General features: G+C 40.9%; 1 protein-coding gene across 2 annotated transcripts in view; it reads left to right on the top strand.

The window, feature by feature from the left end:
• The window catches only part of LOC308555292 (broad substrate specificity ATP-binding cassette transporter ABCG2-like), a gene marked incomplete at its 5' end in the record, with an annotated part of 75216 nt that overhangs the window by 35134 nt on the left and 20438 nt on the right, over positions 1-19644 (top strand). For both annotated transcript variants that reach the window (XM_081133353.1, XM_081133352.1), the window contains 4 exons: positions 467-619; positions 2907-3064; positions 16398-16549; positions 18108-18212. In XM_081133353.1, the coding sequence (XP_080989479.1) occupies positions 467-619; positions 2907-3064; positions 16398-16549; positions 18108-18212 (568 nt within the window). The remainder of the gene's footprint in view (positions 1-466; positions 620-2906; positions 3065-16397; positions 16550-18107; positions 18213-19644) is intronic.

The raw sequence follows: 19644 nt of genomic DNA, 5'->3' as shown, positions 1-19644 counted from the left end.
ACCAGCTTTTTACAGTCTCCCATAAGATATAGAATAGTGTTTAATGAAAAGGCAGGGAGAATCTAGAAAATGAACGTTATAAGGACAATGATACCAATTCTAGTTGTCATATTCCCAAAAGAAGCTACTGTCTTACTTTTCCCCTACCTTTAACTCTCTCCTTCCCTTAGTTTAGAAAAGTTTTTTGACAAATGTTTGTGTAAAGCAGTCTGGAAATGTCTGCTAGTAGTAATCCTAATTACCTGTGTTCTATTTAGGTGTACAGTTAGGGAATGAGAATTATTCCTCCAGGCTTTGTAGCTATCTGTATATGGAGTTATTTTTATATTTGTATAACTGTGAGTTCATCATTAACTAGAGCTTCCCCTTGGGTATGTCATTTTTGTGGATTAAGTTGTACATACTGACGACTGATGTTACTTGAAAAGACCTGATATGTCTTGTTAAAATGCCTTTTTGCCTTAAGGATGATGTTGTGATGGGAACGCTGACAGTGAGAGAAAATTTGCAGTTCTCGGCAGCTCTTCGCCTTCCATCAACTATGAGTAATCGTGAAAAAAATGAACGAATAAACTTGGTCATTCAAGAGTTAGGCCTGGCTAAAGTGGCAGATTCCAAGGTAATATGCCCTCCCCTGGGTGGGTGGTGTTACTGTTATTTGGAAGTTTCTATAATGTGTGTGGTCATAAGTGGCTGCTTTCTGTAACGATGGGAAAAGTGACTAGCTGCATAATATGAAGGTGGAAATTAACCGGGAAAAGAAAATGAAAATGACTGAATCCTGCAGGTGAAGTGTGGCCGTGTGGGCTGGTAAGTAAACATGTTCTTGCAAAGACCAGGCTCCACTTCCCTGTGATGACAGCGCTTGCTCCGCCCCCACACTAATTGTGTTAAGTCCTGTCTCATTCAGTATCTGTTCACTAACTTTCCTGTTTTTGTTTTCTCTTTCCTTTTTTAGCTAGCCTTCCTCTCTTCCTCCAGGGGACTTTGTCCTGTTACTTTGGAGGTATATTTCTGGAATTCATAAATGAGGAAAATCCCATGGCTATTGCTCTATATGTTTGACTTTGCTGTAATTTTGCTTCCAACATTATTTTCAGTCCAGTTAGCATTTGCTTCTAATTTGTGTAGCACCCAAGTTGTTTTCCTATAGCCCTTCTTAGGGCACTTTGTCTCCCACCCCTCCCCCCTCATCCTCCCTCCCTCCCTCTCTTGTGCCAGTGTAGCTTACAGACTGCCATGTGCCGGGCTCCCTTGGGTGTTACAGGTAACAGCTGTGGGCAAGAGACACCAAAGTAGCTCCCTGTGTGGTTTGTGCAGGATCAGGAAGGGGAAATGAGATGAGTGAGGGAACGATTTACAGTTGATGAGTAGACGTGGAAGATTTTCTGGGAAGACATTTGAGGTTTTGGGTGAAGATGAGCTTCTCAGGTTGTCATGGCTCTAGTTTAATTCCCTGGGCTGCCCCTACTCAAAGGTGATGGAGATGGGGTATTCTGCTGGCTGCTGCTTCATATGATGCTTCTGACAGTCTTTATGTAAAGTGTATTTTGCTGTATTTTATTTTGAAGAATAAGTTTGAGCTGCTACCATTTACCACTTATTTTCATTTTATGAGTGAGTGGGCTCCCTTTGCTGGGACTCTGTTTATGTGATTCTGTCTTTCCACTAAGGTGCTTTCCTGCCTCTGCCATTAGGCTCTCATTGCCTGGGTTCCTTGCATGGATTTCCAGGGAACATGAGCTGAAGGCAGTTGTTGACTGCTAAGAATTTATTTATCTAATTGATCAAAACAATAGATTAAAGATGTTTTACCTGTTATGAAATTTTAAACATAAGAGACATGTAGGGAGAATGGTCTGATTACTGTAGTAATGACATGACTGCAGTATAATTAATGCAATGATATGATTGCGAATAACGTTCACCTAGATTTCCCAGTTGATACTGAGTTATTCAATCACGGCTTCAGGTTTATCTTTCTGAAGTATTTAAAGGAAAGTTATAAATATCATTTTTTGCCTCTGAAAACATATTTTTATTTTACAAAAGAAGGACATTTGTCTACAAGACTACAATAGCATTACCAACTAACAAAATTAATAATATTTTAATATTAGCTATATAGAGTCCATATTTTTTCACAGTTTTCCAATAGTTTCAAAATGCCTTTTATAGCTCTATCGTTATGGGATCTAATCAAGGGCATGAGTAGCCTTTGACTATTCTCTGTTTGAAGACTCTTACTAGAAGAGCTGTTTCCCGCCTCCTGCTTCCTCCCAAACCTTCCTGCTCCCCCACCACACTCAGTGACACTGACTCGTTGGAAAGACGGAGCCAGTCACTTGTAGAGTGTTCTGCCTTCTGAATCTGCCTGAAAGAAGGGGTCAGGAATTCTGCTGTGAGTAGGGTAGAGACAGGGTCGATTTGGGAAGCCTTACAGTGATTTAGGAGGTGCTAATGTGGATGGTAGAAAGTGCACTTTCTTTGCTGCCAAGGCCCAGCTCTTCTTGTGAGTCCACTGAGGACTTTTTGGTAGGACAGAAATGGAGGTGCATAAGAAGACTAATAAATTACAGATGTTTTCACCTATTCCTCTCCTATTTTTCATCCCTTTTTGGACTGTGATTTTACTTTGTTAGGTCTGTGTCTTTAAGTTCTAACTTCTGATCTTAAAACTAAATATTTGGCTCGATAAGGAACACATAGAACTGTTTAAAGCATGGGCTTCATATCACGCTTAGCCACATACCAGCTCTAACCTGAGCCTCAGTTTACTTGTCTAATTAAAGAGAATCCCACCTCTTCTCCTACATACTCATTTATTTGCTATTCAGAATAAATGAGGATTTGAGATAGAGTGCCTCTTGGTTATTTTTGTAATCATGATAACATTTGTGTGTTAGGTTGGAACTCAGTTTGTTCGTGGTGTGTCTGGAGGAGAAAGAAAACGGACTAGCATTGGAATGGAGCTTATTACCAATCCATCCATCTTGTTCCTGGATGAGCCCACAACTGGCTTAGACTCAAGCACAGCGAATGCTGTCCTTTCTCTCCTGAAGAGGTAAATGCGATGGGAACATTATTTTATGTTCAGACAATATCTGATGACCTGCTGTGTACCAGGTAGTATTCTTGATGTTTGGGATGCAGACAAACATTTCTCTCTTCTTTGTTGGGGGGAAACAGTCAATTAACAAATACGAGTTTCAAGGAAAATGAAGCAGAGTAAGTATATAGGGAAGGCTGATGCGGTGGGGTTCAGTGGTGCTGTATTAAGTGGTAGGATGCTCAGGGGAGACCTCAGCGATGTGCCCTGTGAGCTGTGAATGAGGTCTGGGTGTCTGGGGGAGAGATTTCCAGTTGGAGCAGCCAGTGTCTCTGAGGCGAGCATCCCCAATGTGTTTATAACTCCAGAGGCCAGAGCGAGTGGAACCCAGTGACCTAAGGGGTGTGCGGGTTGGTTAGTGAATTGGTTTGCTCAGGCTGCCGTAACATGTACCACAGACTGGGTGGCTTAAGCAACAGAAATTACTTTTGTCACAGTCTTGGAAGCCAGAACTCCAAAAACAAGGTGTTTGTCAGGATTTTGTCTTCTGAGGCCCCTCTCCTTGGCTTGCAGGCAGTTGCCTGCTCACTGTGTCTTCACTTCATATCGCCTTAGTGCGGCTCATCTCCTCTTCTTGTAAGAACACTAGTCTTTATCAGATTAAGGCTCACTCATATGACCTTCTTTAGCGTTTATTACCTCTTTAAAGATTCTGTCTCCAAATGCTGTCACGTTCTGAGGTACTGGGGCTTACAAATTCAACATACGAATTTTTGGGAGACAGAATTCATAACAGTTAGAATAGGACATGAGTTGGAATTGAGTGGGTGGCAGATTATATATGCCGCTAAAAAAGTAAGAACTATGGCTTTTACTATCCCTAGGTCACATGGGAAGCTTTTAGAGAGTTTTATTTTATTTTATATTTTTCATATAGTAAGATTTGTTTTAATTTTTCAATCTGAACCCACAAACAAACCCCAAAATAAAAAATCAAACTATACTCATATATACAGTATGAACATTTTCAGAGCACTTACATTAGGAAACACTGTGTTTCTCTTCAATCCTATGACAATACTATATATACCACAATAATATTTACAAATACAATTGCATCAGCATTCCTACAGACACCATTTCAATTCACAAGAAAAAACAGCAGTCTTCCCACACTTTGTTTCCTCATACCTGCTGCCTGTTTGCATTCCAGCAGGGCAGGTTTCCATACGTGCTTTTATTTGTTTATTTATTGTTTGTTTATTTTTTAATTTTTCAATGCCTTTATTTATTAATTTATGTATTTACTTTTAAATTTTATGTTTGTTTAAAATATTACAAATGTCCCTTTTTCTCCCCAATGACCCACTCCACCCTGTCCTACCCCCCTTCCCAGTCCCTCTCCCCACCATTGTCTGTGTCCTTGGGTTGTGTATATATGCATATAAATTTTTTGGTTACTCTCTCCCCCTCCACCCATCCGCCTTCCTCCATCCCTCTGACATTCGTCAGTGTGATTTATGCTTCCATGTCATTGAGTCTATTCTGTTCATCAGTTTATTAAGTTCTTTAGATTCCACATGTAACCAAGATCGTGTGATGTTTGTCTTTCTCTGCCTGGCTTATTTCACTTAGCATAATATTCTCCAGGTCCATCCATACTGTCCCAAAGGGTACGAGATCCTTCTTTACAGCTGCATAGCATTCCATGGTATATATGTCCCACAGCTTTTTTATCCACTCATCTACTGATGGGTACCTGGGCTGTTTCCAGATCTCAGCTATTGTAAACTGTGCTGCTATGAACATAGGGGCGCATATATTCTTTCTGATTAATGTTTCAGGATTCTTAGGATACATTCCTAGGAGTGAAATCACTGGATCAAAAGGCAGTATCATTTTTAATTTTTTGAGGACCTTCCATACTGCCTTCCATAGTGCCTGCACCAATCTGCATTCCCACCAGCAGTGCACTAGGTTTCCCCTTTCCCCACATCCTCACCAGCATGTGTCATTTGTTGATTTGTTGATGGAGCCATTCTGACACGTGTGAAGTGATACCTCATTGTGGTTTTAATTTGTATCTCTCTGATGATTAGCGATGTTGAGCATTTTCTCATACGTCTCTTGGCCATCTGTATGTCCTCTTTGGAGAAGTGTCTATTCAGATCCTTTGCCCATTTTTTAATTGGGTTGTTTGTCTTCCTCTTGCTGAGTAGTGTGAGTTCTTTATACACTTTGGAAATTAGCCCCTTAGCAGATACATCCTTGGCAAATATGTTTTCCCAGACCGTGGGGTTCCTTTGTATTTTGAGGCTGTTTTCTTTTGCTGTGCAGAAGCTTTTTAGTTTGATGTAGTCCCATATGTTTATTTTTTCTTTTGTTTCTCTTGCCCTAGGAGATGTATCAGTGAAAATTCCACTACATGGGATGTCTGTGACTTTACTGCCTATGTTTTCTTCCAGGATTTTTATGGTTTTATGACTTACATTTAAGTCTTTTATCAATTATGAGTTTATTTTTGTGTATGGTGAAAGTTGGTGGTCTAGTTTCATTTTTTTGCATGTATCTGTCCAGTTTTCCCAGCACCACTTATTGAAGAGACTGTCTTTCTCCATTGTATGCTCCTGCCTCCTTTGTCAAATATTAACTGACCATAATGGCGTGGGTCTATTTCTGGGGTCTCTGTTCTGTTCTGTTGATCTATTTGCCTGTTGTTGTACCAATACCAGGCCGTTTTGATTACAATAGCTTTGTAGTACAGTTTGAAGTCTGGTAATGTGATCCCTCCCACTCTGTTCTTTTTTCTCAAGGTGGCTGCAGTTATATGGGGTCATTTTTGGTTCCATATAAATTTTTGAAATGTTTGTTCTAGGTCTGTGAAATATGCTGTTGGTATTTTAATAGGAATTGCATTGAATTTATAAATTTCTTTGGGTAGTATGGATATTTTAATAATATTAATTGTTCCAATCCACGAGCATGGTATATTCTTCCACTTGTTTAAATCTTCCTCTATTTCTTTTTTCAGTGTCACGTAGTTTTCTGAGTACAGGTCTTTCACATCCTTGGTTAAGTTTATTCCTAGGTATCTTATTTTTTTAGTTGCAATGGTAAATGGTATTGCTTTTTTAGTTTCTCTCTCTGAAAGTTCATTGTTGGTGTATAAGAATGCCATTGATTCCTGGATGTTGCTTTTGTATCCAGCTACCTTGCCAAATTCGTTTATCAAATGTAGTAGTACTTTGATGGAGTCTTTAGGGTTTATTATGTACAGTATCATGTCATCTGCAAATAATGACAGTTTTACTTCCTCCTTTCCAATTTGGATACCTTTGATGTTTTCTTCCTGTCTGATGGCTGTCGCTATGACTTCCAGTATTATGCTGAGTAAGAGTCATGAAAGTGGACATCCCTGTCTTGTTCCTGTTTTTAATGGAAATGGTTTCAGTTTTTGCCCATTGAGTATGATGTTGGCTGTAGGTCGGTCATATATGGCCTTTATTATGTTGAGGTATGATGCCTCTGTTCCCACTTTGCTGAGAGTTTTTATCAGAATTTGGGTGGTGGATTTTGTCAAATGCTTTTTCTGTTTCTATTGATATGATCATATGATTTTTGTCCTTCATTTTGTTTATGTGATGTATCACATTTATTGATTTGCAGATGTTGTACCAGCCTTGCATGCCCAGAATAAATCCCACTTGGTCATGGTGTATGATGTTTTTAATGTATTGCTGGATCCAGTTTACTAGTATTTTGTTGAGGATTTTAGCATCTATGTTCATCAGGGATGTTGGCCTGTAATTTTCTTTCTTTGTAGGGTCTTTATCTGGTTTTGGGATTAGGGTTATGCTGGCCTCATAAAAGAGTTTGGGAGTTTTCCCTCCTCTTGAATTTTCTGGAATAGTTTGAATAGAATAGGTGTTCATTCTTCTTTGAATATTTGGTAAAACTCGCCTGTAAATTCATCTGGCCCAGGACTTTTGTTTGCTGGGAGTTTTTTGATTACTGCTTCAGTTTCATTAGTTGTTATCAGCCTATTCAGATTTTCTGCCTCTTCTTAATTCAGCTTTGGAAGATTGTATGCTTCTAGGAATTTGTCCATTTCCCCCATGTTGTCCAATTTTTTGGCATATAGTTGCTCATAGTATTTTCTTACAATCCTTTGTATTTCTGTTGGGTCAGTTGTTATATCTCCTCTTTCATTTCTGATTTAATTTCTTTTGGTCCTCTCTGTTTCTTGGTGAGTCTGGCTAAAGGTGCATCAATCTTATTTATCTTTTCAAAGAACCATGCCTTGGTTTCATTGATTTTTTGGTATTTTTTTTTAGTCTCTATGTCATTAATTTCTGCTCTGATCTTTATTTCCTTCCTTCTACTTCCTCAGGGCTTTTTTTGCTGTTCTCGTTCTAGTTCTTTTAGTTGTTGTGTTAAATGGTTCATTAGATCTTTTTCTTGTTTCTTGAGATAGGCCTGTAATGCTATGAATTTTCCTCTCAGGACTGCTTTTGCTGTGTCCCATATATTTTGGGTTGTTGTCTGTTTTTTCCATTTCTTTCCATGAAGTGTTTGATTTCTTTCTTGATCTCATTGATAACCCTTTCATTGTTTAAAAACATGCTATTTAGCCTCCCTGTGTTTGAATATTTTTGAGTTTTTTTATAGTGGTTGATTTCTAGTTTCATGGCATTGTGATCCGAGAAGATGCTTGATATGGTTTCAATCTTCTTGCATTTGTAGAGACTTGCCTTGTGCACTAACGTGATCTATTTTTGATAATGTTCCATGTGCACTTGAGAAGAATGTGTATTCTGCTCTTTTGGGATGAAATGTTCTGTAAATGTCAATTGAATCCATTAGATCTAGTGAGTTATTTAAGGTCTGTGTTTCCCTGTTGATTTTTTGTCTTGATGATCTGTCCAATGCTGACAGTGGGGTGTGAAAGTCCACTGTGATTGTGTTGCTGTCAATCTCCCCCCCTTAAAGTCCACCAAGAAAATTTTAATATATTTATGTGCTCCTATATTGGTTGCATAAATGTTTATAAGAGTTATTTCCTCCTGTTGGATTGATCCCTTTAATATTATGTAGTGACCATCTTTGTCTCTTGTTATGGTCTTTATTTTGAAGTCTGTTTTGCCAGAAATAAGTATTGCTATTCCAGCTTTCTTTTCCTTTCCATTTGCATGGAATATTTTATTCCATCCCTTCACTTTTAGCCTGTGTGAGTCTTTTGCTCTCAGGTGGGTCTCTTGTAGATAGCATATATTTTGGTCCTGTTTTCTTATCCATTCAGCTACTCTATGTCTCTTGATTGGACAATTTATTTCATTTACATTTAAGGTTACTATTGATATAAACTTATTTACTGCCATTTTTCCCCTTTATGTTGCTGTACCTTTCTCTCACTATTCTTTCTTTCTCTTACAGCAGTCCTTTTATCTTTTTTTTTTTTTTTAATATATCTTTATTGATTTCCAAGAGAGGAAAGGAGAGGAGAGAGAGAGACAGAAACATCATTGATCAAGCCCACAACCCGGGCATGTGCCCTGACCGGGAATCAAACCCCGATCGCCTGGATCCTAGGTTGACGCTCAACCGCTGAGCCATGCCCGGCGGGGCTACAGCAGTCCTTTTAGCATTTCTTGCAATGCTGGTTTGATGGTGCTGAACTCCTTTAGCTTTTTTTTTTTTGTCTGGGAAGCTCTTTATTTCACCTTCAATTTTAAATGATAACCTTGTTGGATAAAGCAATCTTGGTTGCATGTTCTTTTCATTACTTTGAGAACTTCATGCCATTTCCTTCTGGCCTGAAGAGTTTCTGTTGAGAAATCAGCTGTTAGCCTTATGGGGCTTCCCTTGTAGGTCACTGCTTGTCTCTCTCTTGTAGCCCTTAATATTTTCTCTTTGTCCTTGACATTTGCCATTTTCATTGTGATGTGTCTTGGAGTGGGTCTCTTTGGGTCCCTCTTGTTTGGAATCCTCTTTGCTTCCTGAACTTGTGCGGCTTTCTCCTTCACCAGCATAGGGAAGTTTTCAGTCATTATTTCTTCCACCAAGTTCTCTATCCCTTGCTCTCTTTCCTCCCCTTCTGGCATTCCTATAATGCGAATGTTGTTTCACTTCATGTTGTCCCAAAGCTCCCTTAGACTGTCCTCATGCTTTTTAAATGTTTTTTCTTTTTGCTGCTCTGATTGAGTGATTTTTTCTACCTTGCCTTCTAAGTCACTTATTCTATCCTCTGCTTCATTGAGCCTGCTTTTAATTCCTTCCAGTGTATTCTTGATATCAGATACAGCATTCTTTATCTCTGTCTGAGTTGTATTTATGGTATGTATCTCTTTTTTCATGTTTTCACTAAGGTCTTTGATCTTACCCTCAAGTGCCTTGTTTTTCTCATTAAGTTCCTTGAACATCTTCATAATCAATACTCTGAGCTCTGTTTCTGATAGCTTGCTTAACTCCATCTCATCAAAGACTTTTTCTGGCAATGTTTCCTTTTCTTTAATTTGGGGGTTGTTTCTTTGTCTCCCCATATTGGTAGGTCTTAGTGTTTGTATCTATATATCTTGTGGGGTGGGATTTTGTCTTGTGAGTCCAGTGCAGCCCAGAGGTGTCTTTTCCTTATACTTCTGAGCTCTCTGCTCCAGGCATGTCCCTTTTGTGGATGTCCCTTTTGTGGGTTCTTTGGTTCTCCTGTTATGGTTGGGTCTAGATTGTTGTTGACCAGTCCTTGGGAGGACTCTCCTCTCAGGTTGGCTAACTGTGTGTCTCAGCCTCAACCTGGTCGTGTAAGCTGTTGTTCGGGTGCTGGCAAGGCAGGACAATACACAGCTAAACTTCCAGGAAACGAGGGGTATCTTACAAAATATCTTGACAGTCACAATGAAGACAACCCAAGTGAAAATAGAACTGGGAGAGTGAAGGGAGAACACACACACACACAAAAAAAGCTTTTAAAAAAAAGAGAGAAAGAAAAGTAAAGCTTGGAGAGAGAGGTATACTGTTAATAGTGATGAAAATTTAGAAAATAATAATAAACTAAAATGTAAAAAATAGAGAAGCTACTGGAAGATAATAGAGGCAGAGAAAAGATTCTGAAAGAAGGACCAGCAAAAAATTAAGGGAGAGAATAGGAATAGGATAATAGTTGAAAATGATAAAATAAAAATACAATAAAGAGAATAAGAGAAACTAACAATTGAACAAAAAGACAGGAAGACAGAATGGAGGATAACAAAAGAATGAAAGAAAAGAAGAAGAAAAAAGAAAAAAAAAGTAAAAAATAAATTATGCCAATGAATCGAAAGGAGAAGATAAAGCCTGGTCAGAGAGGGAGTCTGATAAGAGATTTGGGGGAAACTGTAGAGGAAAACAGTAAACTTATTGGTTTTAATGATAAAGTCCCAGCCATTAAGCAGGGATATCAAGAAAGTCTTGATAGTAGAAGCAAGGATAAAACAAAACAAAGCAAATAAAAAAAAATAAAACAGAGAGACAAAACAAAAAACAAGCTAAGCAAAACAAAATTATTTTATTAAAAAAAAAGGAAAAAAAGTTAGTTAAAAAATATATAACTTTTTTTTTTAAATTATAAAATTTAAAAAGAAGAAAAAACAAATTATTTATCTCCTTTCTCTTCTTCCTAAGGGAAAAAGAGAAAAATCAAACAAAAAACTAAAAAAACAAAACAAAACAAAATGTCAATCAGGTGAGTCTCTTCTGGGGCAGCTTATGTTGCCTGAGGCTCTGTGTTTTGTGTGCTGGTTTCAGTTCTCCTGGGCGGTACTTGTGTATCACCCAATGTGAGGAGCCGTCTAGGTTTGGCTCTGGTGTCCTTCGGTAGATGGTTGATCTGAGGCTCTCTGAAAAGACCACCTCCTCTTGGCAGCTATTTTGCAACTTTGTAGTTGCCTGGTCTTCCTCCAGAGTTTTCTGTAGAGTCTTTAGGGTGCAGGGTGGCTAGTGTAGCCCAGGGTATCACTCCCCTTAGAGGTGTTGCTGTCAGGCGCTCACTCTGCCAGAGTTAGTCTCTGCTCCACAGCCAGCTCCTCAGTCCCTACCCTGTCCTCTGATTCTAGTTCCCCAGGCTCTGTCCTGCTGCAGCTTCAGATTGATTTCAGCCTGTTGCCTTTTCTGTAGGGGCCGTTTCAGCAGCCTGGGCTCAGTGCGTTCTATTAAAATCACATTCTCGTGGGCCCTTTGCCTGCCCAGCCCCCAGCAGGGTTTTCAGCGTTTCCTCCAGCTCCCAAACAACAGTCCCTGAGAGTCTTATTCTTGTGATGTCCTCCTGTGAGCTGCTCTCCCTTCCCCCTCAGGACTGTGCCCTGGGGGGTGTCTGGGTCTTCAGTGAGCTGGGCCCGCCCCTTTCCTGTTGGGAGCGGTGCTCCCGGCTGCGGGAGAGGCTGGCAGGCTCCGCCCCTTCCTGCTCAGCTCTGGTTGGCTGGTCGCACCAGACCCGCCCCTCAGACCATCTACTGTGCAGACCCCAGGCCCAGCCTCGGCTGGTCTGTCCGTGCAGTGCACGCTGGGAAGGTGGGAGCCAGTTGAGGGATCAGACTCACAAATGAGCAAAGCAACACACAGGCAGAAAGTCTGCCCTGCAAAGAAAGTCCTGTCACCCACGCACGAAGGCACCCAGCAGGAGGGGACCCAAAGTCAGTTCCACGCAGCTCCCCACACCGCTGGTCTCAGCAAAGCTGGGGCAGCTTCAAGCGCCACCACGGGGCCCCTCAGGGCTGGTCACCGATCCCAGCCTCCCGGCACCAGGAGCTCAGGGTGGGAGGGCTCCTCCCCTCCCCCATGCCAGGCAGATTCAGTGCTTTCTGGGGCTCAACACAGTGCCCCACAGGGAGGCAGAGGGTCCCCGTGTGCAGCTGCTCAGCCCCGACCTCTGGTCCCTTACTACTCAGGTGCCACAGGCTTTGGGACATCCCTTCCTATGGTCAGCGCCCTGAGCTTTAGACGCTGGTCGTGGCCTCCACTAGAAGCTTTGTTTCCTAGGAAGGCACCATCTGCCATTAGAGGCTTTGTTTCCTAGGAAGGCTCTGACCCCTCCGCACAGGCACCCCACCCCCCTGGGGCCCTCTGCCCTCCACGTGGGGTGCTCCTTCCCCTCTTGTCGCTCCGGGTGTGGGGTCCCCGCTTTCGGGTGCCGCCCGCACTCCCGAGGGGAGGGAGCTTTGCAGCCTCCAAGCCTCGGGGCTCAGCCCAGCACAGGCTTCAGGGGGGATCCCCCTTCCTACGCCCCCTCTCTTACCGGACTCTCTGATGTTCCTTCAGTGCTCCCCACTCGCACTCCGTCCACTCAGGTATGTTTCTCTGGTTTTTCCAAGCTGGCTAAATAAGATTTTAGGAGGAAATCGAGTCCGTGGCTGGGAGCGGGGGCGCTGCTGCTTCTCACAGCACCGCCATTTCCCCTCCCCTTCCTCCACACATGCTTTTAGAACTTCAGCTTTTAAAACCCAACAGTGGCTATTTGAGAAGTCACCTCCTTTCCAGACCCAAATACAAGCAATGAGAAATTTGCCCTTTAAAAATAACAGCCATTGGTTTATCAATGGGAATGGTGACATTTACCCACCAAAAGATGTGTAAAAAAATTGCATGAAAGGAAAAATAAATAAACCTGTTGCAAAGCAGTCTTACTTATGCTATAGTTCAGAACACTTAAACATAAAACTGTCCTGAAAGTTTTTAAAGTGATTATTCATGTTCAAATTAAAACTGTGTGACAAATCTAATGAACACAAGCTGATTTGGTAAAGGTTCAAAGACTCACATTCCAGCAGTGTCATTTCACACTCCCGCAAGATTTTGGTGTATAGGACAGTGCTTCAACCCACTGAGCCTCAAGCCAGGGCCAATCTTTCTTTTTTTATGCTTAGTTTCAACATCGCTGGGGAAAAAAAATAGCCAAACCATCAATTGGGCAAGGGTGAGTGCAAAGAAAGCCGTCAGGAGGCTGTTTGTAGGAGCTCAGTTGAAATATGATTGTGGTTTTGACTAGGACAGTGAGTGTGAGGTGATGGGAAGTAGGTGGATTCTGTATTTACTTTGAAGATAGAAGCAATATGATTAGCTCATGAACTGGGTATGAGGAGGGAGTATTGGGAGTATGACTTCTAAAATGTGGGGTCTGAAAAATGGAAGAATGGAGTAAGAGGAACAGCATTTCCTTTTATCAAGAAAGACTGTGGGAGGATCATGTTAATAGGAGAAATTTCAAAAGTTAAGTTCTTTGGCACCTTTATTTCATTAATTTTTTTAAAGTTTCAGTCTTAAAGAAGAGGTACAAGATATTATAAAGAAATCCCATGTTGCACTGCTTGCCTGACTGACTCAGTGGTTGAGCGTCTTCGACCTATGAACCAGGGTGTCATGGTTAGATTCCCGGTCAGGGCACTTTCCCAGGTTGTGGGCTGGATCCCCAGTAGGGGGTGTGCAGGAGACAGCCGATCAGTGACTCGCTCCCATCACTGATGTTTCTCTCTCTCCCTCTCCCTTCTTCTCTATTTGAAATCAACTTAAAAAAATAGCATAAAAAAAAAAAAAAATCCCATGTCCCCTTACCTATATTCCCCAACTCTTGGCATTTAACTGCTTTTGCTCTTCCGCTCCCTCTTCCTCCTCTACACCTACGCCAGTGTTTCTTTTGGACGTTATTCCCTATCACCTCTAAACACTTGGGAGAGTAACTCCAAAAATTAAGGACACTCCTTTTGTATCATCACCTTACTGCGCACACCTCCCAGCCAGGCAGTCACATTGATACCATTGCTGCCATCCAGTCCATAGCCTCTAGACTACAGCAGCTGGCCCTGAAGCATCTTCTTCCTTCCTGTCTCAGGAATCTTTCCAGAAATACACTTTTCTAAGTCTGAGCAGTTCTTCAACCTTTCCTTGCCTCTCATGTTCTCACTGGTCTTTGAGAGTACATTTCACGGGTGGCCCTGAACCTGGGTTCATCTCGTAAGTTTTCTCATGACTAGATCAGGCCATGAATTCTTCCCAGGGATACAACAGAAGTGATGCTGTGTACCTGTTGTGTAACATCAGGGGCTGCATGGTTATGACTTCCCCAGCCCCCATAGGTGATGTTAGCCGTGATCACCTGGTCATGTTTATCTCTGCTGTGAAATAACTAGTTTTCCCTCTGTAATTGATTAGTATTTTGTCAGGGGAGCTAATCAGATATTATGCCAATACTCTGTTCCTCATCAAATCTCCACCTAACTTCCTGCCTGTGTCATGTAGTGTGATGGTTGCCAAGTGGTGATTTTCTATTTTTGTCATTCTTTCCTCATATATTAGTTCACATTCTATGTAAAGAAGTTTTTCATGAGTTTATAATAATATTTTCAATTCTAAACTAACACCTGAGTTTGTTTTTTTGTCTTCATTCTTCCCATGTTTGGAACTTTTCAGACAGTGAGAAACCTGTCTCCCATTATCTCAGTATATCTATTTACTTGTGCAGCCAATTCACTTAATTGTTCAGTGTTACCAATCACTCTGGCCATTTCCTGTGCTCACCATCCCCCAGAACCTTCCCTCTCCCAGGCCTCATTTTTAAAAAGACGCCTGACTCACCACCTTTGTATGGCATTCCCTCCCTATTCTTACCTTCCTTCCTCTGATGCCCATGTTCCTGTAAGCAAGTCTCTATGTGAGGATGAGAAGAAACATGAAGATGGGAAGATGTCTGAGATTTTAGACATCCTGAGTTTCAAATGTCAATTGCACATGTAAGTGAAGATGCCAAGTAATGGGACTGGGGTTCAAGCTTAGCTAGAGAATATACCCATGGTATTTTTTATCATCTGTAACTATGTTCACAATGTTTATTAGAGGGATGATGAATCGACAAAGACTACTGTAAATATCTTTACTATGTTTTGGACTAGTGAGCACACAAGCATCTTTCCTCATGCTGGAGCTCTAACCCAGTCTTCTCAAGCTCCACTGTGCACACTGATCACCTGGGGTCTTGTTAAAATGCAGATTCTTATTCTGCAGCTCTGAGGTGGAGCCCAAGATTCTCCACTTCTAATGGGAGGCACTGATCCTGATGCCATCGGTGCTCAGACCACACTTAGAGCAGCAAGACCCTCACAACAGCCCACTTCCCATCTTCCAGTCCTTTACTGGCTCCTTATTGCCTACTGACTAAAGTTCCAACTTCTGAATATAGGGATTCATCATGGGCTTATATTTTGACAGTCTCTTTTGTTAGCTTCCCATCTCTTCACCTCTCAACTCAGCTCTGCAGTGACACTGAACTACTTGCAGTTTCCTGAACAGACCTTGTCATCAGAAACTTTGTTCTCCATGTTTCCTTCACCTTGATGACGCTTTTTCTTTGTGGCTTATTCCTGTTGGCCCCCTTGACACGATCTTATATCATCATCAGACTGGCTTCTAGCCTCCTATTTTGCTTACAAGGAACTCTCAGCTCTTTTTATTCCACATTGTATTGAAATGATTGATTTACTGGCCTGATCCTCCTTGAGTCAAACAAACCTGTACACTCAGCTAGCAAATAGTAGGTGCTTAGGAAATGCTTCAGTTAAAGTGATTCTTCTCATAAAATATATTTAATAACAGTTTCGGAACAGTGATTTTAGCCTTGTTTCTTTGACCCATAAGTGTAGTAAATTCTGTGTAAATATAGTTTAGCAATGTTTTGGCAATGGGCCAACAAATCCCAGCCCTGCCCCTTCCTAACTGTGACATCATGGGCCAGTTGCTTAACCCTCTAGACTTTATGTATAAAATGAAGGTTATAATACTGTTGGTACTGTCAGTATTGCCTTATGACTGCCTTGTAACAATATTGTGAAAATTCAGATATTGGTATTTATACAGTATTTAACAAAGATATGGTAAGTATTCAGTAATGTTAATAGTATTATAGGACAGAAGAATGAATACCAATTCTTAAAGACTTGATGGCTTCAGTGGTCAATGAGAATGAGAATACAACCATTATTTTAATATTTAGTCCATAATTAGTTCTCAAACTTGAGTGTACTTACAAGTTACTTGGGTCCTTGCTAAAAATATGGATTCCTTAGATCCTATAGGTCTGAGAAGGCTGTCCAGGATTCTGAGTTTTTAATTAATGTTGTAGTTGATTCTGGACCACTCACTCTTTAAAAAACTTTATTCATAAGAGCATTGAATCTAGGTCCCCTAACTCTCTGAGAGATAGTATGGCATGAAAAGTTAGTAAGAGAAAATCAAGGTGAACTAGGAATGTGCTAAAGGCAGGAATAAAGTTTTTTGCGAAGAAGTACAAAATTCAGATGTTTAATGACTCATTGTTTTCTCACTTTTATCTTAGTATGTCTAAACAGGGACGAACCATCATCTTCTCCATTCATCAACCTCGTTTTTCCATCTTCAAGTTGTTCGATAGCCTCACCTTATTGGCCTCAGGAAGACTAATGTTCCATGGTCCTGCTCAGGAGGCCTTGGGGTACTTTGCATCAGCTGGTATGGTTGCCTTTTCATGCAGTGAGATCCTTCGTTCATAGAATCCTGGAAGAGGGCAGACGGGATACTGCTTGATCTTCGAGTAGAGATAACATGGGTTCCACCACTCCAGTCTGGTGCTAGAATTTGTCCTCATTTTGCAGCACTGGCTTGTTGTTTAGATCACTTTCTTGCCCTGTTTGAGCGTGCATGCATACTCTGTGTATGCGTTGGACTCTTTCTACTGGGCCTCTACTGTTCTGCTCCCAACTCTAGTGCCCTTTTCCTAATAGTTCAATAAATATATTGGCCTTATAATCAGTTATTAGTCTAACTGAACATTTTTTGAAAGGCCTAATACTGCCCTTCACCTCCACACCTCCTCATTCCCCCAAATAGTTTGTCTTCTTTTTTTAACTGAATTTTTTGTTTGTTTTTTATTTTTATTTCTTTAATTTTATATTTATCTTTATTTTTGAGATCATTTGTCTTCTTGACCATATAACAGATCAGGCTATGTCATTTTTCCATTGCATGGGTTTGCCTTGATGAGGTTTCATGGAGATGCTGATTCATTTTGTAGTAACATTTGATTGAAGATTTCATCCTTGTGTGGATATGAGTGACTTACCAGTCAATAGAATGGCTACTCCTGAGTCTGACTTCAATGGGCCAACATTTCTGACAGCTCTGGGCTGCCTGGTTGTATTTCAGATGAAAAGTCCTAATTTTTGAATTGCTCATGCAGTCTTCTTTATTTTAGAGATATAGAGATATTATTATAGATGATGCTCCATGACCCCAAATATAGTTTTAAATATTTTCTAGCTATCTTTGAAAATTTGTTTCTGTTCAGACTCTATCATTTAACATACATGTGTCTGAGGAGTCTAGAGGAGATGAATCTAAGAGAAGACTACAGGCCAAATTGAGTTTAGATAATCAGGCACAAGAAGTGAGGGAAGGTAAAGCATTCAGGTGTGTTATATTGGTCACCTTTTCTTGAGAAAGCTGCTCTGGTGATTTGTTCTCTATGCTGGGATTGTAGCAGCATAAGAGATGATAATCTGGACCTGAATTTACTAGGTGGAGAAGCAGCCTGTTGCTAAAGTGGGTGCTGGCATTCTGGCAGTCCGTAGGTGAACCCAGAGAATAGGACACACCCCGGGCTGGCTTTGCTGGTTACCTTGCTTTGAGGAGCATTAGTTCTACCTAGAGCTTTTTTCTTTTTTTTCTTTTCCAACTTCTAATTTTCTTGTACCGATATCTATGTTTTTTAATACATACTGGTAAGCACAGGACATACTGGTATTTGTTTCAGGTATCATGAATTATGTTGGGCAAGGCTTTCTGGGCTTTCAAGGTTGGTTTGGAGTATGATTTTTGCCAGGAGATAGAATTGTTGGCATATTGTATGACTAAATACATAAAAAGAAAGAGAAAACTAATGAGAGAAGAGAGAAAGAGAGGGGAAAGCCATTAGATTCTGTCTCTCCCAGCTTCACCTCCCGCATCCCCAGAAAGTGAGTCTTTATTTCCTAAGACCATCGTGTTTGTGTACCTGTGTTGTCTTCTGTAGGTCACCACTGTGAGCCCTATAACAACCCCGCAGACTTCTTCCTGGATGTCATTAATGGAGACTCCTCTGCTGTGGTATTAAACAGAGAGGAGGAAGGTGATGAAGGTATGTGCATCTGTCCAGAGTCACAGATTATCCCCTAATTGAATTGCCTGAAGTTTAGCAGTGTGGCAGCTGATTAAAATGTAGCTTTGTGAATTTATTTAACTAATACCAGTTGTATCTGTTGAGGCCCCGCTTCCTGGTAGACCACCATCTCCTTGTTGGGCCCACACATGGTGGAAGTGGGGAGGGGGCTCCTGGGGCGTCTTTTATAAGGGCACTAACCTCACTCACAAGGGCTCCACCTTCACAATCTAATCACTCCCCGAAGTCCCTACCTTCATATACCATCACATTGGGGATTGGGTTTCAGCATATGAATTTTGAGGGGACATAGCATTCAGTCTATAGCACCAGTCAGCACAGATTTTGTTCTCCATAAGTGCTTTATTTTTATTTAATTTATAAATGATCATTTATACAATAGTGACAGTTCTAAAAGGAATTTCTCTTAAAAAATATGCTCATGGTGCCCTTGCCGGTGTATTCAGTGGTTAGAGCATTGGCCTGAGCACCAGAGAGTCTCAGATTCAATTTCCAGTCAAGGGAATGTACCTGGGTTGCAGGTCAATTCTCAGCCCCAGTCGGGGTGCATGCAGGAGGCAACCAGTCAATGTGTCTTTCTCACATTGATGTTTCTCTCTCTCTCTCTCTCTCTCTCTCCCCCCCCCTCCCTTCCTCCCTTCTTCCATCCCTTCCACTCTCTCTAAAAATCAATAGAAAAAAATATCCTCGTGTTCCTCTTGAAGATTAACAAAATAATAATAATAATATTAAAAATAAATAAAATAATAAAAATTATGCTCATGGTTTATATAGTGTTTTGAAATAAGAAACAGCAATGTATGCATTTGTACATAGTAGAAAGCAAGGACGAGGGTTTTCTATTAGGAATTACAACTTATGCCCTGGCTGCTGTGGCTCTGTTGGTTGGAGCATCAGGTACGGTACACTGAAAGGTGGCAGGTTGGATTCCCAGTCATGGCACATATGTAGGTTGTGGGTTCAAACTCCTGTCAGGGTGCATATGGGAGGCACCAATCAATGTTTCTCTCTCATACTGATGTCTCTCTCTCTCTCTCCCTCTCTCCCTTCCTCTTTTTATATTTTATTTTTTTAATTTAATCCTTACCTGAGGCCATGCTTATTAATTTTAGAGAGAGAGGAAAGGAGAAGGAGAGGGAGAGAGACATCAATGTGAGAGAGAAACATCAGTTGGTTTTCATATGCACTCTGACTAGGGATGGAACCAGAAGCCTAGGTATGTGCCCTGACCGGGAATTGAACCCGCCACCTTTCAGTATACAGGAATGGACACTCCAACTAACTGAGCCATACTGGCCAGGCTCTTATCTCTCTAAAATCAATTTAAAAAATCCTCTAGTGAGGATTAAAAAATAATGATGATAAATAAATTAAAAAAGAAAAGAATTTT

The sequence above is a fragment of the Miniopterus schreibersii genome, assembly GCF_964146895.1.
Source record: "Miniopterus schreibersii genome assembly, chromosome: 1".
NCBI classification, from domain to species: Eukaryota; Metazoa; Chordata; class Mammalia; order Chiroptera; family Miniopteridae; genus Miniopterus; species Miniopterus schreibersii.
The sequence above is the reverse complement of the archived record's forward strand: the minus strand, read 5'-3'. Positions and strand labels throughout refer to the sequence as shown.